This window comes from Artemia sp. Qi Xiang Cuo, chromosome 1 (genome assembly GCF_049724085.1).
Source record: "Artemia sp. Qi Xiang Cuo chromosome 1, ASM4972408v1, whole genome shotgun sequence".
Lineage (NCBI taxonomy): Eukaryota > Metazoa > Arthropoda > Branchiopoda > Anostraca > Artemiidae > Artemia > Artemia sp. Qi Xiang Cuo.
In genome coordinates this window covers 37573022-37593629 of record NC_142794.1, presented here as the reverse complement: position 1 = coordinate 37593629, position 20608 = coordinate 37573022, and the positions used below count along the sequence as shown (strand labels likewise).

At 36.6% G+C, this 20608-nt stretch overlaps 1 protein-coding gene across 3 annotated transcripts in view; it reads left to right on the top strand.

The window, feature by feature from the left end:
- The window catches only part of LOC148956260 (chondroitin sulfate synthase 1-like), a 118034-nt gene that overhangs the window by 21198 nt on the left and 76228 nt on the right, over positions 1-20608 (top strand). For all 3 annotated transcript variants that reach the window (XM_089101187.1, XM_089101093.1, XM_089101142.1), the window contains exon 3: positions 5224-5427. In XM_089101187.1, the coding sequence (XP_088957313.1) occupies positions 5224-5427 (204 nt within the window). The remainder of the gene's footprint in view (positions 1-5223; positions 5428-20608) is intronic.

Here is a 20608-nt window from a genome sequence, read left to right as displayed (position 1 = left end):
TTTTTTATCCGGTATATCGATATATCAATATCGATATCAAATATCGCCCAACACTAGTGCCAAGAAAAAAAAATTATAGTTGTCATTGTGATGGAAAACCAAAGTGCAGAAAAGTCATGAACTCTCATTTTGGGGCATTTCTTTTGTATTAATTAGGGAGAAAATGGTTCTTCAAAATGTTGCAAGGTGCTTTTTAATGCTCCAAGGCTTATGTTAAGATAAAATTTCCTGCGAACAGGGGCGTATCCAGGATTTTTGTTCGAGGGGGGAGGGTTAGAGTTTTGGGTGGGGGGGACAAAAAAGCTTTAAAAAAGGCATCAAAAACGTGTTTAATGTATTTTTGTTACGTTTTTACGAGTATGACTTTTTGGGGGGAGGTGGGTTCAATCCCCTTAACCCCCTCCCACGTGGATACGGCCTTGCCTGTGAATTTTACCTAAATTTTTCTTTTTTGTGCAACCCTCGAGGACAAAACAACAGTTGTGTGTTTTTTTTCAAAAACTGCTTGTGCAATTTTTACCATTTTCCCAAAACCAAAATCTGTGTGCACTTTAGGTCACTAATCCCTAACGTTTGTAAAATCATACCTGTACGCGAGGGGGATTGGGTAATACCCCACAAAGACTTGTACAAGTTTTGACACAAAATTTAGTTTTCGGGGTATCACCCCTTCCCCCTTTTAGAGAAAATGGATCCTACACCTGCAAATATAATCGTGTTCACCTTAGCCCTTTACACCTGCAAATATAATTGTGTTCACCTTAGCCTAGGCTATACATTGTAGTGGCCTTGACGTCACTCAAAATAATTATGATCATGTTTTACCGGAACACACAGTAATTAACATGGTCATTTGTATTGTAATTGCTCGAAAATATACATTACATCAGGAGTTTCCTGTTTCTGTCTTTTATGCCGAAAATTGGGACAACAATTGGTATATCAAGTTAAGGACCTACTTAGGGATTGTTTGCTTACAGATGATAGGAATGGAAACATTTTTTTACAAGACTCATTGACACAGTGTTTGCCAACGTGGTACAATCGTGCCGTGTTTGGTTCAGTTTAGATATCATTTTGCAACGTGGTACATTTGAAAATTTATTGGTATAATACAAATATTTTCTGTACATTATGGTTTTACTTGCTCCTTCTGAATGGGATGTCTGTTCAAGTTTTATTTGTTCGAAAATTTTCGTCTTGTTAGGGTAAATTTCTAATCTGCAGTTCGGAATGTAAAAAGTAGTTTCTCGTGGCACAATTTTAGTCAGAAAACTGGTACAGTTTAATTCAAATCTTTGGCAATTCTGTATTGCTGTCGCCTTGGATGAAATCAGTAAGTTGGAACCAAGAGTTTGGTCACAAGTCTATCAAATCTCCATTGATGATCATCAAACCGCTTATTATAACTCATTGTCTTTTAGATTTAAAAACCGCAGATACAATTTTTATGTTTTTCCATTCAAATAGCCATTGGTCCATTGTCAGTTTGAGCTGAACTTAGCGCTGAATACCCAGTAACGATGCTGGTATAGCAATTGTGAAGTAGATTATTGAACAAAAAATATTAAAGAAAAAGAAGATCGTGTTTATGCTCAGCGAGAAGCAAATAATGTTTTTGCTCTAAATGAGTTGCCAGTAGAATATATTTCTATATAGTTCCCTTTATTGTCCAAAATTCCGAAATTACACACATTATTTGAAATTGTCACAGGTTAATCTCACACTTGACCTCGAACATTGCATAACTTGGTGTTTTTTTATATTCTGCCCCTCTAAGAAAGAGAAGGCGGCTGAAACCGCTTCTGCTGTGTGTAGTATTGCTTGATTTAATTTATAATTTGGACTTCGAGAAATCTGGACTTCGGGGGAAGTTCAGGATGATTTTTTATTTGGATTGAAATCTGATTGAACCAACCAACCGCCATCTTTAAATTTTCTTGGAAAATAGATCTTTATCTTTGGACAACTTTAGATGGGGGGTGGAATCTTTGGACAGTTTAGAGGAGTGAATCGGCCTTTGTACTTGTATAGACCTACCTATGACACTTCATTCGGTTTAACAAGGGTTAGCTAGTTTACTTTGTAAACGTAAAAAACGGCACTCTATCATAACAGCAGGGGTACCAATTTGCGAAAATGTAGAGGGGAGGGCAAAATGTTTTTTTCAAAAATGAAAAAATTGTTTTTTTTTCAATGAAAATACCAAAGAAAATGTTTTTCTTTTAATTTTGGGTGGGAATTAAAAATATCACCCCCCTCAAATTGACGCTGCTGTGTAAAAGCACAGTTCCTGAAGTGTAACATTATCTGTATTTTTGCACCCGTCAATCAGGTTTATCCCGTTTAGAGGTATTATGGACTGCCGCTTGTCACAGCATTGTAAATCTGAAATTTTTATGTGTGTAGATAGTGATTCGAAAACATTTCTTGAAGGCTAAACTATTAAGAATTACTCTTGTCATACTTTGTCCCAGCTTAGTAATACATAATTTCTGTTTGGTTGTTGTTCGATGTATCTATAGGGGCGTTTATTCACTCGTCAATGTACTAAGATCTTAAATATTTTGTCAAAAAACGCTTAAAAGTGAAATCTTTGAACAAAGATCTTACATCTGTGGTTGTTTTGTGCAAACGTCTTTCATCATTCTGCTCTGATCAGCGGTCTGAGAACAATGATGAGTAGATAATCATTGTTCTATATGGCAGAACAGTGGCGGTCTTCACACTTTTTGCTAACATCAGTGAGCTGTAACATCTTAGAACAAAGATGAGTTGAAAAAACGATAATCTTTGCAGAAAGATGCAAGATCTTAGATGTAAGATCTTAATGCTAAAAATAGCCCTTTTGAATAGCAAAGGTCTGAACTAATCACTTCCACAGGTTCAGTTATTTGGACCAGGCCCTCTTACCCCAGAATTTCGACATTTGTTTTGAATATCCTTTATATTCCATACTGTATAGTGATAAAACCCTTTTTAGTTTTTTCTGCCAATGACAGTTTTTAGCTTTTTACCCTCCCCCCCCCCCACACACACACAAAATAATAATGTACCCATGCCATGATGATTTTGAGTTTGAACCAAGCATTGAAACCTATCCCCTGGAAAAAAAAAGATAAAACGATATTTTTAGTTGCTGTCCACCAAAGAATCGCATTTACTTGGAGTTTCAACAGCATCTAGTAAAAAAGGGTACTTATGTACTATCTGTAACCACGCGCCATATTATATAGGGAAGATGCTTAAGAAAATAGTCAAACGGGTTTCTTTCAATAAGCAATTGGATTGGAAACTGGTTTGTAATTACGTTTACAATATTTAAACTATTGTTTTTTGGGGTTTAGGGGGGGGGGAAGGTACCTAGGTTGGGTTAGGTTAGGTTACGTATTTGATATATGCTATGCTCACCCCACCCCCCTGATGTGCAAATATATAGCCGAATTTGTTTCTAAACTAGTATATTTCTATCCTATTTCGTTTTATTTCATTAGCATTAATCAAACTTCCCTTTTTGCGTGTATTACAGATAGTGCATAAGTAGCCTACCAAAAAAAAAAAAAAAAAAAAAAAAAAAAAAATCCCAAATTTAAAAATGCTTCTCGAGTGGAAACCCCAAACGCCCACCCGAGTGTGTATCTGGTGCCCCTACAGGGTATGACCAGAGTCTCTGTGATAGTCTAAGAGGCAAAAAAGTAGATTTGACCTCGCGCGGGAAGCAATTGTTCGACTGCTTCTTTTTCTCGATTTGTATCTTATACTTTGAATACGATATTAACAATATAAAAAAAAAGATATTTAGAGTCCCGTAAATTAAAACACAATAGGAATGAGTTGCCCTGTTGCCAAACTAGAACCGTTTCCTCATTAGAAAGAATCGAATCAGGAGGAGAAATGTAAAATATTGTCCTAAGAAAGAAAGCATTCTCCCTATTGTATTTTTGGCAAAAATTATGATCAAATTGATGCTTTTTGAACTGGGGGGGGGGGAGGTGTTTGATTATTTTTAGCTTTGTATTACGATGTTATCATTTCGTTCCTGGAATTCCTTTAGAAAGGGACAATTTTAAATTTTTGCGGCATTTTGAACAGGAACATCAAGACATTTTGCGGTACATTGAAAGCCATAATGTGAAATCAATAGAATCCATAAGATTTAGAAAAGAAAAGGTTTCATTTAGAAATAGTTAACACAGTTCATTTCACAGATGAATATATTTTTTACAGGTATCGGTACACGAGGGTTTGATATTTGGAGAGGTAGGGTAATGCCTCGAAAAATGTGTATTTAGGCCTTTTTCCTAGGAAGTGATCCTTCTATTGGGATTTCCCCAAAGCGGCGTCAATTCAGGGAGTGGAGGGGGCATGTGTTGCCTAAATTTTCACTCCTATGAAGTTATAATTTTCTTTAAATCCTTCCATGTGATCTCTTCTCATCCTCATCCGGGGATATCCTGCTTTTTGTTTGGCCAAAAGAAGGAATATTTTGGCAATCTGTCATTCGTTAAATGTTTCCTAGTCATCTCTACCTTTATTCGTTACAACCCTGGAAAATACAATGGAACATAATTTATCGTACAACTTATTGTTTGACATACGGTCAGCCAAATGGGTACCTATCTGTTTTCTAAGGGAAGGCGTCATAACATCTAACCGTCAGGAGCACTAACGTCATTTCGTCTACAAAATCCGTCATAACATCGACAAAAAAGCCTAGGTTAGGTTACGTATTTAATATATGCTATGCTTTACCCCCACCCCCTAATATGAAAATATATAGCCGAAATTTGTTTCTAAACTATTATATACTTATTAATATTATATAAACTTATAAAAAAAAATTTGATGTTGTGACGGTTAGTGGTTCTGACGGATTTTCCTTTTAAATGTTATGTCGTTTAGTGCTTATGACGGTTAGTCGAAATGGTAGCACCCTGTTTTCTAAGATCTAATCTATGAATGTTAACTTGATTAGCAAACAAGTTAATTAAGCCTTCGCCTGGCGTTTTGCATATTTCGTTCTCATAATTATTTTGCTCTTTCTGGTTCCGGGCTGTTAACACTAGAGGATATTCATAACATGTCTTCAAATAATTTTCTGTCATATAAATTGGCTAACAATCTCTTGAATATTCCCTATATTTTTTCCTTTTATTAATTTTAGATTAATAAACCAGCTAATAAATTTTATTATTCTAAATTAATTCAGGGTTTTATTTTCAGGAGGAATTTGGTTTACTCAGCCTTGAATATGATGAGAATTATTGCATGGGCGGTCCTGGCATAATTATGAGTCATGTAACCTTAGCTAAGATAGCACCGAATGTTAAAGATTGTTTGCATAATTTATATACAACTCACGAAGATGTTGAGATTGGAAGATGTGTGCAAAGATTTGCGGGAATTCCATGTACCTGGTCGTATGAGGTAATTGTTTTTCATGTGCTTACGGGGCCGTATAACTTTATTTTAAAAAATTGGTTTGTTCTATTATTTTATATTCTATATAATTTTATATTTTATTTTAATATTTATATCATATTATTTGATATTTTATATAATTTTATGTTATATTTCAATATTTATATTTTATTATTTAATGTAATTTTGTATTTTATATAATTAGTTATTATTTTAATATTTATATTTGATTATTTTATATTTTAAACAAATCTAAAAAAATGGTTTACTTGAATATGATGGGAATTATTGCATGGGCCGTCCTGGCATAATTGAGTCATGTAACCTTAGCTAAGATAGCACCGAATGTTAAAGATTGTTTGCATAATTTATATACAACTCACGAAGACGTTGAGATTGGAAGATGTTTGCCAAGATCTGCCGGAATTCCATGTACCTGGCCCTATGAGGTAATTGTTTTTAATGTACATACGGAGCCATATAACTTTACTTAAAAAAAATTTGGTTTATTTTATTGTTTTATATTTTATATAATTTTATATTTTATTTTAACTATAATTTTAATATTTATATTTTATATTTTAAACAAATTAAAAACAAAATTCGTTTACTTATATTCACTCTGTAAATTTTTGTTATTTTATTATTCGACAGTCCTACGGTTTTAATGTTTTGACGTAAGACCAGATACGTCAATGTTTTTAGAGGGGGGGAGGGTGGCCCTAGATATTTTTGCCCTCCCGTCCCTAGACTTTGAAAATACTTTTTTTGGTGTACCGTATTCAATGAAAATATCTTTTTTTGGCATTTTAATTGAGAAAAACCAATAAAAAACAATGTTGCTTCCCTAGATTTTTGTAACTTACATTTGGCCCTCCTCCCTCTCTTACATTTTCGTGAATTGACGTCCCTTCCTAAGATGACACTATCGTTGCCATAAGTAGATGATTCTCACCTTTATCCATATGCCTAATTAGACTGATCAGTAGCTGATTTTCAGCTTTACCCACATGCTTGATTAGACTTTATGCGCAAAAAAGCATGCAAAAATACGAAAATAGTGTTTTTAAACCGAGTTTAGATCATGCCTCCAAAACGAACTGCTATTTTAAAAGGAAAGAAAGATTTGTTACGCAAATCAACACAGTATCTAGAGTCACTGCAGGGGTATTTTGAATCGCATAATCGGGTAGAAGCTTCCTTAAACGAAGCACCCTATCCTGTAATTCTAAATCCGAAGATTGAAGAGATTTGGAATTGGAAAGCTTCAAGATTATTCATTGATTTAATGCGGTAACAAGCTGAGAAACAAATCTAGTTGTATTGGTTCGTAACGTCCTATTTTGACGTTGTCGAAATTTTATTATTTTGGTTGTATTGAAATGTTTTATAATTTTGGTTGTATTGAAAAATTCGGGTGTATCCCATTTGAGCGCTTTCCCATTTGAGCGCCATGGCGCGCAAATGGGAATTTCCTATTTGCGCGCCGTATTTTAATTAGTTCAGTTGTGTCCCATTTGAGCGCCAGATAATTAGGTCAGGTGACCTAATTGCGTAAGCGATTGCACAACCGTTTACCCACAAAATGCAATAGGATTTAGTGTGGGAGCATATTTTTTTACCCTCTTATAACAAGTATTTAATGATGCCAGGAACAATATTTCTGGTTAGTATTAATAAGTCAGTTTGACAATGAAGAGCTCCAAGAATAAACAACTGCTAGAACACGACGGTTTCGTCTACAGATTCGATAAGCCGATTTCTGGAGGAAGAAAGAAGAGCTGGAGATGCATGAAGAAGGGATGTCTCGGGCGGTTACACACTGATTCCAGCGACGGCTCACCAGTTTCAGTTGGTACGCACGACCACAGCGCTGATCCTCTGCAGACCCAGCAGTACAAATTCCGGTCAGACCTTCGAAGCGAGTCAGCCCGTACTACTCGTCCGATTCCCGCTATCTACGACGGCCAGGTCGCAAGTGCTGCTGCCAGTGGGCTGAGTGCTTTGCCTCAGTTACCCTATAAGCACGTGAAGTCGTCCATGTACAGATCACGAAACAAGCTGATACCACCACTGCCCGCTGATACTATATCCGTACCGACGCCCTTGCCCCAGGCTTTCAGTGAGACGTCTGCAAACCAGAGATTCCTCCTCTTTCAGCTTCAAAATAACGCTGCGATTTGCTTTGCAACCGACGAGTCGTTAAGTCTGCTTGAACGAAGCCCGGAATGGTATATGGACGGCACCTTCGACTCAGCTCCTTCCCCATTCGGCCAGTTGTTCACCGTTCACGTTTTCTTCGGCGACAAGCAACTTCCCGCTGTCTTCGTGCTCATGGAGAGCAAGTCTGCGCAGCTTTACAACGACGTCTTCAGCGAGCTGATCCTACAGGCTGCGATGAAAGGAGTGACACTTCGCCCGACGACCGTCGTCTCTGATTTTGAGACCGGTCTGCTGACATCCGTGAAGCAAGTTTTTCCGGCCGCCAAGCACCGTGGGTGTTACTTCCACTTTTGCCAAGCAGTAATCAGAAACTTGGGGCGTCACTCAGTCCGTGAGCTGTACATGACCGATGCAGACTTCAACCTCTACGTTCGAAAGCTTCTGGCTCTGGCGTTCCTACCTCCAGCGATCGTCAGAATCAATTCTGGTCCAATCATTTCTCACATCGTTCGTACCTGGCCTTCGGCTCGTCCGTTTGTCACTTACTTCAGCCGTCAGTGGTTCGACCAATGTCCTCCTCATTTCTGGTCAGTCTACGGCATCCAGCGAAGGACAAACAACGACCTCGAATCATGGCACATGCGGTTTAACCGAAGAGTCGGTCGCTACCACCCGAACTTGTGGCAGTTTATCTCTTTCCTTAAGGAATAACAAGCAGTCGTCGATTCTGCAAGGACACAGCTACTCCCGGGTAATGTCATCCATCGGACTAACAATAAGTATGAAAGGCTTAACGAACGACTCGAAAAGCTGTCGACGGAGTACAGGGCTGGAACTCGAACAGCAGACGAGCTTCTCTTGGGTGTCGCACATAACATTTCGCCGGATGTGTGATATTAGCAGTTTTTGTTTGTATTTTTACCAATATATTAATTTGAATTATCCGTTTTTGGCACGATTTTTGGGTGATTTCGTTCCATTTCTAAACGATCGTTGTGAAATAACTCTAAAAAAAGAGCCGAATATTTCGACTTGACGAGCAAGCCTTCTTCAGCGGCAATCAGTTCTTACCCTATGAACGTGCGTAAAATCTTCACTTATATTCTTCTACAAGCTTAACAAACGTTTAGCTTCTTAACTCTCAGTACAGAGTTATTTCACAACCATTGACCCAATAAAATCCTCAGTTTTGTTCGTTGTCTTCGTGGCAATAAATATTTGTACAGGTCAATGTGGCAGCAAACCACGCTTCATCCACCGCAAAATCACAATTTTGGGTTTGGCGCTCAAATGGTACTCCGTGGCGCTCAAATGGGAACAAAATTCCGTGGCGCTCAAATGGAACAAAATTCCGTGGCGCTCAAATGGGAAAGCGCTCAAATGGGAACACCCCAAAAATTCTTTTATTATAACGGTGGACCAAGGGACGTGTATGTTAAAGGGTGACTACAGGATGCAGATAATGAAAAATTAAATGAATCAATTAAAATTGATATGAATAACAATCCCTCTGCCCATTCACCTAAAATTCTATAGCAAAATTGTTGTTAAAGATTTTTTTGTAAAAAAAAACTTGTTGTTAAAAAACTTTGAATATTCAAATTTTGTCCAAAATTTCAGTTACAATTCAGAATCTAAAATTTCAGTAGAAAAACAGAAAAACACTTTAAAAGTAGCCCACTCCTGATATTAACCAATACTATAGCCTTGTCAAACGAAATCGAACTGTAATTAATTAATAAACGATTTAAAAAAAGGAAGTTTGCACAGAAAAATTGACCTTTAAAAATTATTTAGTGCTAGACGGCAAACATGTTTCGTCATGCCTAGTTATTAATCTCTATTTTGGGGGAATTTCCTTGTATATGCACAAATTAGTAGCGGTTAATTAAGTGTCCTCCTGACAGTAAAGCGTCTAAAAGTGTTCGGAGTGGAATTTTAACTTTAAGCGACACTTCGATTAAACAATGAATCAGAGCTCCAGTCTGTATACTACCTTAACAATTTAAATTTGCCAAAATTTTGTCTTTAATTAAATATTCGGTATTTTATTATTTGGATGTTACCTGTTAAAGAACCTGAACAAGTATGCGAAATTTGTTTATTTTCGAGATTCGTTTAAAATGTAAGTTAATATATTTAGAATTTAAAAAATATGAGTTATTTTACGTTTTATAGAATATTTGTATATACAAAAATATAAATCAAGTCTAAGCTTGATAATCACTCTGCCCTTAACCCAAGAGTTGTTTACTAACGCCCACGAATTCTGTGCTAGGAAGATCCTTGAGTGGCAAGGCCATCTTTCTGGTACTTGGGTTCTTGGAGCAAAGCAACCCAGAGGCTCGATTTAAGGTTTTGTCATTTGAGCAGTATCAACCTAGCATGCGTCTTTATGCTTGTTGGAACACGGGCAGGTGTCCACAAAATAGGTATGTTAAGACAGTCCTGAGATCTGAAGCAGTTTATGGCAAAACAAAACTGTGAGCTTAAGACAGGTCTTTAAGAGGGTTGTCAACCCTTCTTAAGTCTGAAAACAAAGATAAACAATGTGTTTAGAGAAGCTTTTTTGTCGGTACTTCAGATCTACTTAAAGCGCTACTTAAAAACAAGTCTTATCCTTCAAATTCAAGTACTGCTTGAGTATATTCTCGTAGTAAATTCTGACCTTTTGCTGACTGAGGTACCATTGTCACGAACATGCGAGCTGGATGAGCCATCCATCCAGGTGAACTTCTATTTTCGCGCTGGAATTATTCAACAGATTTGTTTGAATTAAATAAAATTAAATAAAAAATTTAAATTAAATTAATTTAATTTAAATAAAATTAAATAAAACAGAATTAAATAAAAAAAATTTATTTTTTCTTCCCTCCTCCTCTCACCCATCTCTTGTTGAACTTGACAAAGAGCTCTAAAGGACACCCTAGACGGTCAATCATTTTGATCAAAAGCTTCCGTCAATCAATTGATTAAAGCATGATTGACCATCTAGGAACCTGTTTAACGCTTGAGTCAAGCGTTGATGGTGATTGATAGAAAGTTTGAATGGCACAATTGACCTAGACGGTCAATCATACTTTAATCAATTGATTGACGGAAGCTTTTGATCAAAATGATTGACCGTGTAGGGTGTCCTTAATTCAACTCTGCCTTGACGGCTGAGTAGAACTGGATGGAGAAATCCACCTTTTTGCTGGACAAATGGCTGTTTTCACGAGGATAGAATGCGAAGACGAGTTCAAGTTCCTCTTTCGTAAGAATTAAATAAAAAAAACAAGTTTTTTTAACTGAAAGTAAGGAACGACGTTAAAACTTAAAACGAACAGAAATTATTCCGTATATGAAAGGGGCAGTCCCCTCCTCAGCGCCTCGCTCTTTATGCTAAAGTTTTTTATCGTTTAAAAAAAATAGAGTTGTGAGAAAGTCAAACTTTAGCGTAAAGAGCGAGGCGTTGAGGAGGGGACAGCCCCTTTCATATACGGAATAATTTCTGTTCTTTTTAAGTTTTAATGTCGCTCCTTACTTTCAGTTAAAAAACTTGTTTTTTTACTTAATTTCTAAACGTTTTTGAATTAATACAGGTATTGATTTTGGCTCACCGTACATGAATAATTATAACGAAATTTGAATATTAATTTTGCTTTTTTTGGTTAAATGATTTTCTCTAAACCTGTTTAATTTTATTTACGAATGTTTTTATTAGTAATAAATATACGTAACTTACGAATCAACTTACGTAACGAACTTCTATATTCATATATTTTTAATACGTATATTAGAGGGTTCGCCCCCTATGTCAATACCTTGCTCTTTATGCTAAAGTTCGAATTTTGTTCCAATTCTTTAAAAATGACCCCATAATCACAAATGCCGTTAATTAGATAAATAGCTCTTATGAAAGTAATAAATAATCTTTGGCTTAAAGAGATAGGTATTGACTAGGGGGTGAACCCAATCATATACGTTATGTTTTCTGTCGTTTTGAGTTTTGATGTTGCTCCTTACTTTCAGTTGAAAAACTTGTTTTTTATATATGATTTCTGATATTTTTTAAAATAATGCTGGGAAATCCGGCGCCCCCTTCTTAGCAATGTCCCTTCCCCGATGAAAACCTCCTCCATAGAAAGATCCTGCCACATAACCCCCCACCCCCTCCCCCACTACTAGAAAAAAATCCCCCCTGAAAACGTCTGTATACTTCCCAGTAACCAATACTATATGTTAACATTGGGTAAAGTTCATAACTTTCAGCCCTCCCCCCGGGGATTTTGGGGTATTAAGTTATCCTAAAAGACACAGTTATCATATTTTTGACCATGCTGAACAAAATGGCTATTTCAAAATTTTGATCGGGTGACTTTGGGAAAAAAATGAGCTTGGGAGGGGGCCTAGTTGCCCTCCAATTTTTTTGGTCACTCAAAAAGGGGGGTAGAACATTTAATTTTTGTACAAATGAGCCCTCCCATGACATTCTTGGACCAATGGGTCGATACGATCACCTCTGAGAAAAAAAAACACACAAACAAATAAACAGGCATCCGTGATCTTTCTTCTGGCAAAATACAAAATTCCACATTTTTTCAGATAGGAGCTTGAAACCTCTACAGTAGGGTTTTCTGATTCGCTCAATCTGATGGTTTGCTTTTCATTAAGGTTCTATGACTTTTAGGGGGTGTTTCCTCCTTTTTTTCGAAAATAAGCCAAATTTTCTCAGGTAACTCTTGATAAGTAAGACTAAACTTGATGAAACTTATATATTTAAAATCAACATAAAAATCTGATTCTTTTGATGTATCTATTGGTATCATAATTCTGGTTTCCAGAGTTTCGGTTACTATTCAGCCGGGTCGCTCCTTACTTACAGCTCGTTACCACGAACTGTTTGATAGGCCCCAAGTCTACATACTCATTTATTGTACGTTAATTAACCTTTTTACAGCCATGGGTATTTTAGCTGTCATTTCCCCCTAAATTAGGTGGCTCAATATAATTTTCTGCCTCTTCCTCTAGTTGTTGCCTCCAGGGGTGGTTTTAGGGGGGGAGAGGGGGCACTTGCCCCGGGCACAGAAATTTTAGCTGCGCGAAATTTAAATAATTATTTTAACTGTTATAATCATTTTGTAAGTTTTGAAGAGCTACGGGTGTTTTAGGTGCCATTTCCCCCTAAATTAGGTGGTGCAATCTAATTTTCTGCCTCTTCCTCTAGTTGTTGCCTCCAGTGGTGATTTTAGGGGGGGGGGCAGAGGGGGCTCTTGTCCCGGGCACAGTAATTTTAGCGGCGCATAATTTAAGTGATTATTCTAACGGTTATAATCATTTTGTAATTTTTAAAGAGCCATGGGTGTTTTAGGTTCCACTTTTCCCTAAATTAGGTGGCACAATCTTTTTTTTTATGCCTCTAGTTCTTGCCCCTGGAGGCGGTTATAGGGGGGAGCAGAGGGGGCACTTGCCCTCGGCACAGAAATTTCAAATAATCTAACGGTTATAATCATTTTGTAATTTTGTAAATTTGATTTTTATTAAAATTAAGTAGAAGGCGCAGTTAATAAGTGCAAATAATTAATAAGCTATTAAATAATTAATAAAAATAAACTAAAAAATAATTATAATTAAATAATAATAATGAAAATAATTAATAATAATTAAATAATTTAAATAATGAATTGGAAATATTCAAAGATAAATTATTAATTCATTAATGAATTGAAAACAATTTCGTTAATAAATTTTGTTAAAATTTGGCCTGAAAATTTCGTGGGAAACAGTGGGCGGGGCGCTAATCAAAATTTTGTCCTGAGCACACGAAAGGCCAGAACCGCCACTGGTTGCCTCCGTTCCTTGCCTCAAACCTTTGAGTTTAAGGGATTTTCATTTAAAAAAAAAATAAAAAATCTCCCAGACGTCTAGATTCCTAGACAAATGCCAAATTACACTGCGCGTTCAGAATTAATCGTTTGACATGTTGTTGTGTCTAACTGTTTTCTGTTGCAGAAATAGAAACTGGGCATTTTAAAAGTATTTGATGGGCTTAGCTATCAAAGACCCAAAAGCATTTTGACGCATATAAGAAACCCGCTAATGACAATCAAATTTTTGACGATTCTCTGGGCAGTTTTTCAAAGTCAAGTGAAGTTGTGTCTTTCGCAGAAGATACATAAAAAATATTACTAAATGACAAAATTGGTATATAAGACATAATTTCATAATTATTTGGGTATTATGGGGTTATTTATATCTGTTACGTAGATTGTGTTTCATTTTACTGTCATGCAGTGTCATATTCAGGATTTTTGTAGGAGGGGGAGACTTCTTTCTTTTTTTTTTAACTTAAAAAAGCAGGGATTTAAAAAAAATCATAAAAATGGGCTTTTATGTATTTTATTGTTTTTACGAGTTAGACAAACATTTCGGGGGGGGGGGGCTGCCTGACCCCTTCCCTGAATACGGCCTTGCTGTCACGTGTTTTGGATATGGGGCCTATGTGGCCGATTAACTTTCAAGTATTATAGGATTGCTATACAGAGGAGCTTCTTTTTTCCTACTCCACGAAGATGGAGGTACTTGGAATTTTTTAAAGTAGCCGGGTATTTTTTTGGCAATGATTTTAAATTTATAGTGCATGGATGCTAAAACAGAAAATGTATTTTATCCTGTTTAAGTTGATCGTTATTATAGATTCAAACAAGCTTAAGTATACCACTATCTTTTTTTTTCAATTGAAAAATAAAAGATTTTCCATGTAGGAATTTTTCGGTCAAAAATGTCGAAGTAAGAAGCGGTGGAAATAATTTCTAGCCAAGACACATCTCGACGGGCGAGGGGTTCCCAACTTTTCATAAATCATGTACACGTGACGTGTGCCAAATGTGACGGAACTGTGCCAGGTGTGACGGGACTGTGCGGCACACGTGGCGATCCAAGATGAATACTAGGCGCTGGAAAGCGAGCAACTCCTCGAAAATAGTATTGCATTGATTCGAATAAGGAAATTTCTACAGGCCGCAAAAACTACTATTTATCTGTCAAACTTTTATAATATTTATGTAATGATCTTATAATAGACTGGGCTAAATTTATAAAGTGGTGAAAGTGGATAAATCGTGTTTCAGTCTTTATTATTGAGTAAATTGTATAAGTATAATTGTATATTGTATATTGTATTTTAATTGTATATTGTATATTGTAATTGTATATTGTATAAGTAAATAAGTATATTGCAAATTTAGACAACATGAACACTGCTTAAAAAGAATTTATACCCAACTGTTTTCCGAGTTTCCGGGAAGGTAATGTTTTTTTTTTAGCCTTCAGTTTTCTTTAGCTCGTTAACAAAATGGGCCTAAACATTTGACAAGAAGATAAATTGGTATTATGTTTTTTTATACCAAACACAGTCGAGAAGTTTGCTGAATGTAAGATATCAGAAAACCGGTTTCATAGCGACAAAGACATATGATGGGTGACAGAATGCACTGGACTTGTATAATTTGGGCTATGTATTTGCACATTAGGGGTGGTGATAAGCTTAGGATACTTAACCCCCACCCCCTTATGTGCAAACATATAGCCCAAATTATATTATCTTTGTCTAAAAAGTCTTGAACCCTTTTTTCCATCATATTGTGTAGGCTACATTACAAACATAAACTGTTACATATGTGGTTTTGCTTAGTGTTGGGCGATATCGGACATCGATATATCGCACTAAATATCGATATCGAATATCGAAACGTAAATGTAGATGTCGAAAACGATATTATTTCAGCCTTTCCTGGTATCTACCAGTGAACGTCCATCAGAAAAGATCCAACAAAGAAAATTGTTTCGCAAATGGTCGAGAAGAAGAATAACCTATTCAATATACTGACTCATATGTGAAGATAAACAGCATGCACAACTGTATCCATAAGATGACAGAGCCCGTTCTCAAAGTACGTTTAGTGAGGGTAGGCTCTCAAATGTTGCTGAGAACCTCCAAAAGGCTTGGCTAGATAAAATACCTTCTAAGCTTATAGTCCTTGTTCAGAATTCAGATAACACTCTTCCGCGTTTCACACCTCAATCCGCGTTTCCAGAAATTGTATATTACCCTTACGATCTTCTCCAAGTTTAGAGTAAAATAGCAAAATACATGAATTGGGCCTTACTGAAATCTCCATCAGTAGATACAAGTGCAGAATCAAGAATCAAGCCAGTTTTTGGGGATGACATGATGAAGTTTTAGTAGTCAATGCAAGACAAGCTTCGTCAGCAGCTGCATCTGTCAGGGCTCTCTGGATTTTCAGTAGGGTGTCCTTAGTTCCAAGAAAAACTGATCCACTCAAGTCAAGGAAGTCTTGTAATATGAGGCTCAGAAATACCTGTACAAAGTTCCCATAAAATTATTGTCCATGCCCGCCACCAATGTCCTTTCTGATAGTGGATTCCAAGCCTGATTAGATAATCAAATAGTTTGTGGTAACATACTGTAAGTAAGGAGCAACTCGGCCAAATAGCAACCGAATCTGTAAAACATGGAATTCTTATAATAATAAATATATCAACTGAATTGGATTTTTATGCCAACTTCAGATATATAAAATTCATCAAGTTTTATGTACCCATCAAAAGCTACGATCCTGAGAAAATTTGTGTGATTTTTAAGAAAGGCGGAACGCCCTTAAACAGTCAGTTCATCTCAATAAAAATCACGGATTCGGCCTATCAGAGAATCATATTGTAAGGGTTTCTAGCTTTCATCTGAAAATATGTGAAATTTTGTAAGTTTTGCCAGAAGAAAGATCACGGTTGTGTGTTTTTTTTTGTTCTGTTTTACATTTTTTTTTGCAAGGATGATCGTATCGAACTAATAGTAGTTTTTTTTTTATTCATCTTGTTTGTTACTATTCTGTGTACATTTTTCTTAGGGAGATAATTGATTTCGCAACAAAAAACTGCTAAAATGCTAGCTTTACTAAATGTTGAATGTCCAACCGCCGGTACCTGAAAAATCGCAAAAAAAAGTTGCTGGAAGACTGAAAGGCCACAATTTTAGTGGTTGTTTACGAAGTTGTTCAATTATGTGGGTTTTTTATGTCGTTTATAAAATAAAGATACACTGTTTCTGGCTTCTACTGTTTTGAATTGCATTCTTTCAAATTACCGATTACCATGAGACAAGCGCTGGTTGTCCCCTGAACCTGAACAAAACCTCCAAGTACCTGAACAAAAACAGTTTTTTTCTATTTTTATGTGTGTTTTTTTCATTACCATTTAAGTAACTGAAAAATGCAATCAATGCGGAGGTAAAGGCTGGGATTATGTCAGGTTTTTCTTATGAAATGGTAATAAGTTATTTTCATGGTCACTATGTACTGACGAGAATCTCCTTCTCTTGTTTTGTTAAATCCTTTTTTTTTCGTACCATCATCCTTTCGGTAGTGTTTACACAGTGCTTATAAGGCAATTTCAGTGGGGTTGCAGCTTCATTATTGGATACAACATAGGCTAGACATTATGTCTTCGGTAGAGTGGTTGAGATTAAAAGTGACCAGGTTTTTTTTTTGGCACCTATACATAGCTGCGGTTCCCCTGTAACTCGGGCCCCGTTCAACTCGACCATTGTTCAACTCAATTCTTTCCGTGCAATTCAAAGGATAGGTTAGGTGGAATGGGGTTGCGTTCGATAGGGGTTGATATAAACGGGGTTGTGTACACACACACCAACAGCTGCAACTCAATACAGTCTTTCATGAATTGAATTTGAATGCGTAAGTTGAGCGGGTGTGTTCTTACTTATATGAGATATACCTGTGTATCTTATCACATTAACAGTGAACCAAACGCACTTGGTTTGTTTTGATTTATTATTGTCAGCTTTTACCTGGTATTTATGATGCCTCTCATTGCAAAACGGTTTTAAAATGCCCTATCTTCATTATGGTATTTTCAGGCGAAGTTGACCAAGTAAAAAAATCTTTTCGGTTGCCGGATTTGACTTTTATTAAGAAAAACCCATTTTCTATGCTTTTGATTTGCCTTTTGAGCCGTAACAAAGCCAATACAGGCTTGAGCTCGGGATTGCCATCCGATGAGAAAAAATCACTAAATTTTAGTGATTTTTTTGTTTGATTTAATATTTGTCTTCCATAATCTAGTGATTTATGTGCTCATTTCGTGATTTTATTGTTCAGGCAGTAAATCAAGAAATAGTAATAAATCACTAGAAATGGCAACCCTACTTGAGCTGTTATGTAACGTCTAAAAAGCGCGGGCGTCTTTACCTGGAAAGACTATAATGAAGACAGGGTTCGACTCTCTAAGGGCCTTCAAAAAATGATAATTTCTAGTAAGGGATTAAGTTAAGTGACTCATCCTCGGGGACGTAATCTTGAAAGTCAATGTTTTCTGAAGTTAGTCCGATTTAGTACTCAACCCTTAGGACTTGAAGAATTTTGGAGGGGCGTTGGAGAATTCCAACTGAAAGTTCCTGAACAATTCCCTGAAATGTGTCGGGGATATAAAACCGTATTTTCAAAATCTGCGGTGGGTAGTTTTGTTATTTTTCAATTCTTTCAAATAAAATGCCCAAACCAGTACGCATATTTTGACTTTTTTTTTCACAAAACAACAAATTACTGCGCTGTTTAGGGTCGGTCCTCTAATAGGGTTTATCCGCAGGGGAATTTGCAGGGATGTATTATTCTGAAGAGGGAGGGGAGCTCAGATATAATTGAATAAAGAAATTTACAAGGTCATTAAATTACAAAATCAAATTAGAAAATTACAAAATCAGTGTCAAGGTAGGCTTGCGCATGCGCAGAATTTTTTTTTTAGAGGAGACCCTCTAAAAAAATGTAAAAACAACGTTAATGATTTGAATAAGAAGTGTCCAAAAAGCTCGTTAAGTTTAGTATTTCGGGAGGTGGGCTAGGCCACAAGGCCTTCTACCTACCCGTCTCTGAGGTAGGGAATGTTGAAGTACGAACTGCATTTTTGAATAGGTTTCATTTTCTAATAAAGTCTTTTTTTAAAGTCTTGGATGCTTGTATTAACGTATTTGGAATACTACTTGCCAAAAATATGGGTGGTTTCCACGTTATCTTCATCTATATATGTCTCTTATTGTTTCTACATACAAATTCCTTGTATGGATAATTGTCATGGCTTTGTTTTCAATGCTCATTTGAAGAGATGGTTTATTATTTTGTATATTTTGATTAATGTTTGGTATTTTACTTGATTAGTTAAATTAGTGTTGTTTGACAAGAAAAAAAGAAAAAGAATTGTCATATATGCATCAAGTCTAACGTGCAAATTATTTTCATGTCCAGTAAATTTACAGATTCACTCTGTTTCTATAAAAATTATTTGAAAAAAACTACGTTTTCTAAAGAGTTAAAGAGGCTGAGTTACAAGGTCGAACCTTAAAACGTACAGGGATTAGGAGGCACAGTTGGGGGCTACCACCCCCCAAACCCCCGCTTTCGCAGCCTTTAAATATAAAAAAAAATTTCTTTAAACTGAAAGTAAGGAGCGACATTAAAACTTAAAAAGAACAGAAATTATTCCGTATATGAAAGAGGCTGTGCCCTCCTCAACGCCTCGCTCTTTACGCTAAAGTTTGACTTTCTCACAACTCTTTTTTTAAACAATAAAAACTTTAGCGTAAAGAGCGAGGCGTTGAGGAGGGCACAGCCTCTTTCATATACGGAATAATTTCTGTTCTTTTAAGTTTTAATGTCGCTCCTTACTTTCAGTTTAAAGAAATTTTTTTTTATATTTAAAGGCTGCGAAAGCGGGGGGTTTGGGGGTGGTAGCCCCCCAACTGTGCCTCCTAATCCCTGTACGTTTTAAGGTTCGACCTTGTAACTCAGCCTCTTTAACTCTTTAGAAAACGTAGTTTTTTTCAAATAATTTCTGCACGTTTTTGTACAGTTTATTACTTATTATTGCTTGACTAACTGTTAGCTGATCGTGTCAGGAGTTAAAGTTGGGGGCTTCCGCCCCCCAAACCCCCCGCTCTTGAACATTCTTGTGTTAAGGCTTTTAATTCCTGAATACTCAAATCACGTCGTACAGGGTGCCTCCTAATCCCTGTACGTTTTAAGGTTCGAACTTGTGACTCAGCCTCTTTAACAGCCCCCCAACTGTGCCTCCTAATCCCTGTACGTTTTAAGGGTCGACCTTGTAACTCAGCCTCTTTAACTCTTTAGAAAACGTAATTTTTTTCAAATAATTTAAAAAAGAAACTGAGTTTCTTTTCAAAGTATATAAAAAAGTTGCTCTGATGGTGAATCGAACCCGAGTTTTCCGCCTGAAAGTCTGAAGTCTCAGCCGCTGGACTATACAAACACAATAGTAATTGTTGTTTAGCAAATAGAAGGTATTTTCGACGCAAGCAAATTCCCAAAAATCTTGATATGTGGTTTTTGGAAAACAGGGAAGGAGTGATCAGATTGAGCTGAAATTTCGACGATAAGCTCCCAGGCCCCAGGAAAGCTTATCCTCTAAATTTCAGCCCGATCAGACAACGTTAAAGGGGGGTTGTGGAGGGAAAAATTAACATGGGCTAATATAGGAAAACGAGGTTTTTCGTAAATGTAAATTCGGGGGATAATTTTTTCGGTCTGAAAATATCAAAAGGCCCTAACAGGTCGAATTCTGCTTCGAATGAGTCCTCATTCAACCGGATCCGGTGCCAACTGTGGCCTTTAGGCGTGGCTAACAAAAAAAAAAAGAGATGAATATTAAGTGGCTATATTTGGTTTTTTGAAAACAGGGAAGGAGTGATCGGATTGAGCTGAAATTTCGAGGATAAGCTCCCGGGCCCTAGGAAAGCTTAACCTCTAAATTTCAGCCCAATCGGACAACGTTAAAGGGGGGCTGTGGTGGGAGGGTCCAAACTTCCGGCCCAGTTTACCCCATGAAGATAAAGTCGGAGGAAGATGAAATTTTGCAAGTTTCTTAGTTTGAGCTTGGGCTACAAAATGCAATTACCGCCGTCTCTCTGCGACCTCTAGGACCTGAAATCGCTTAACAT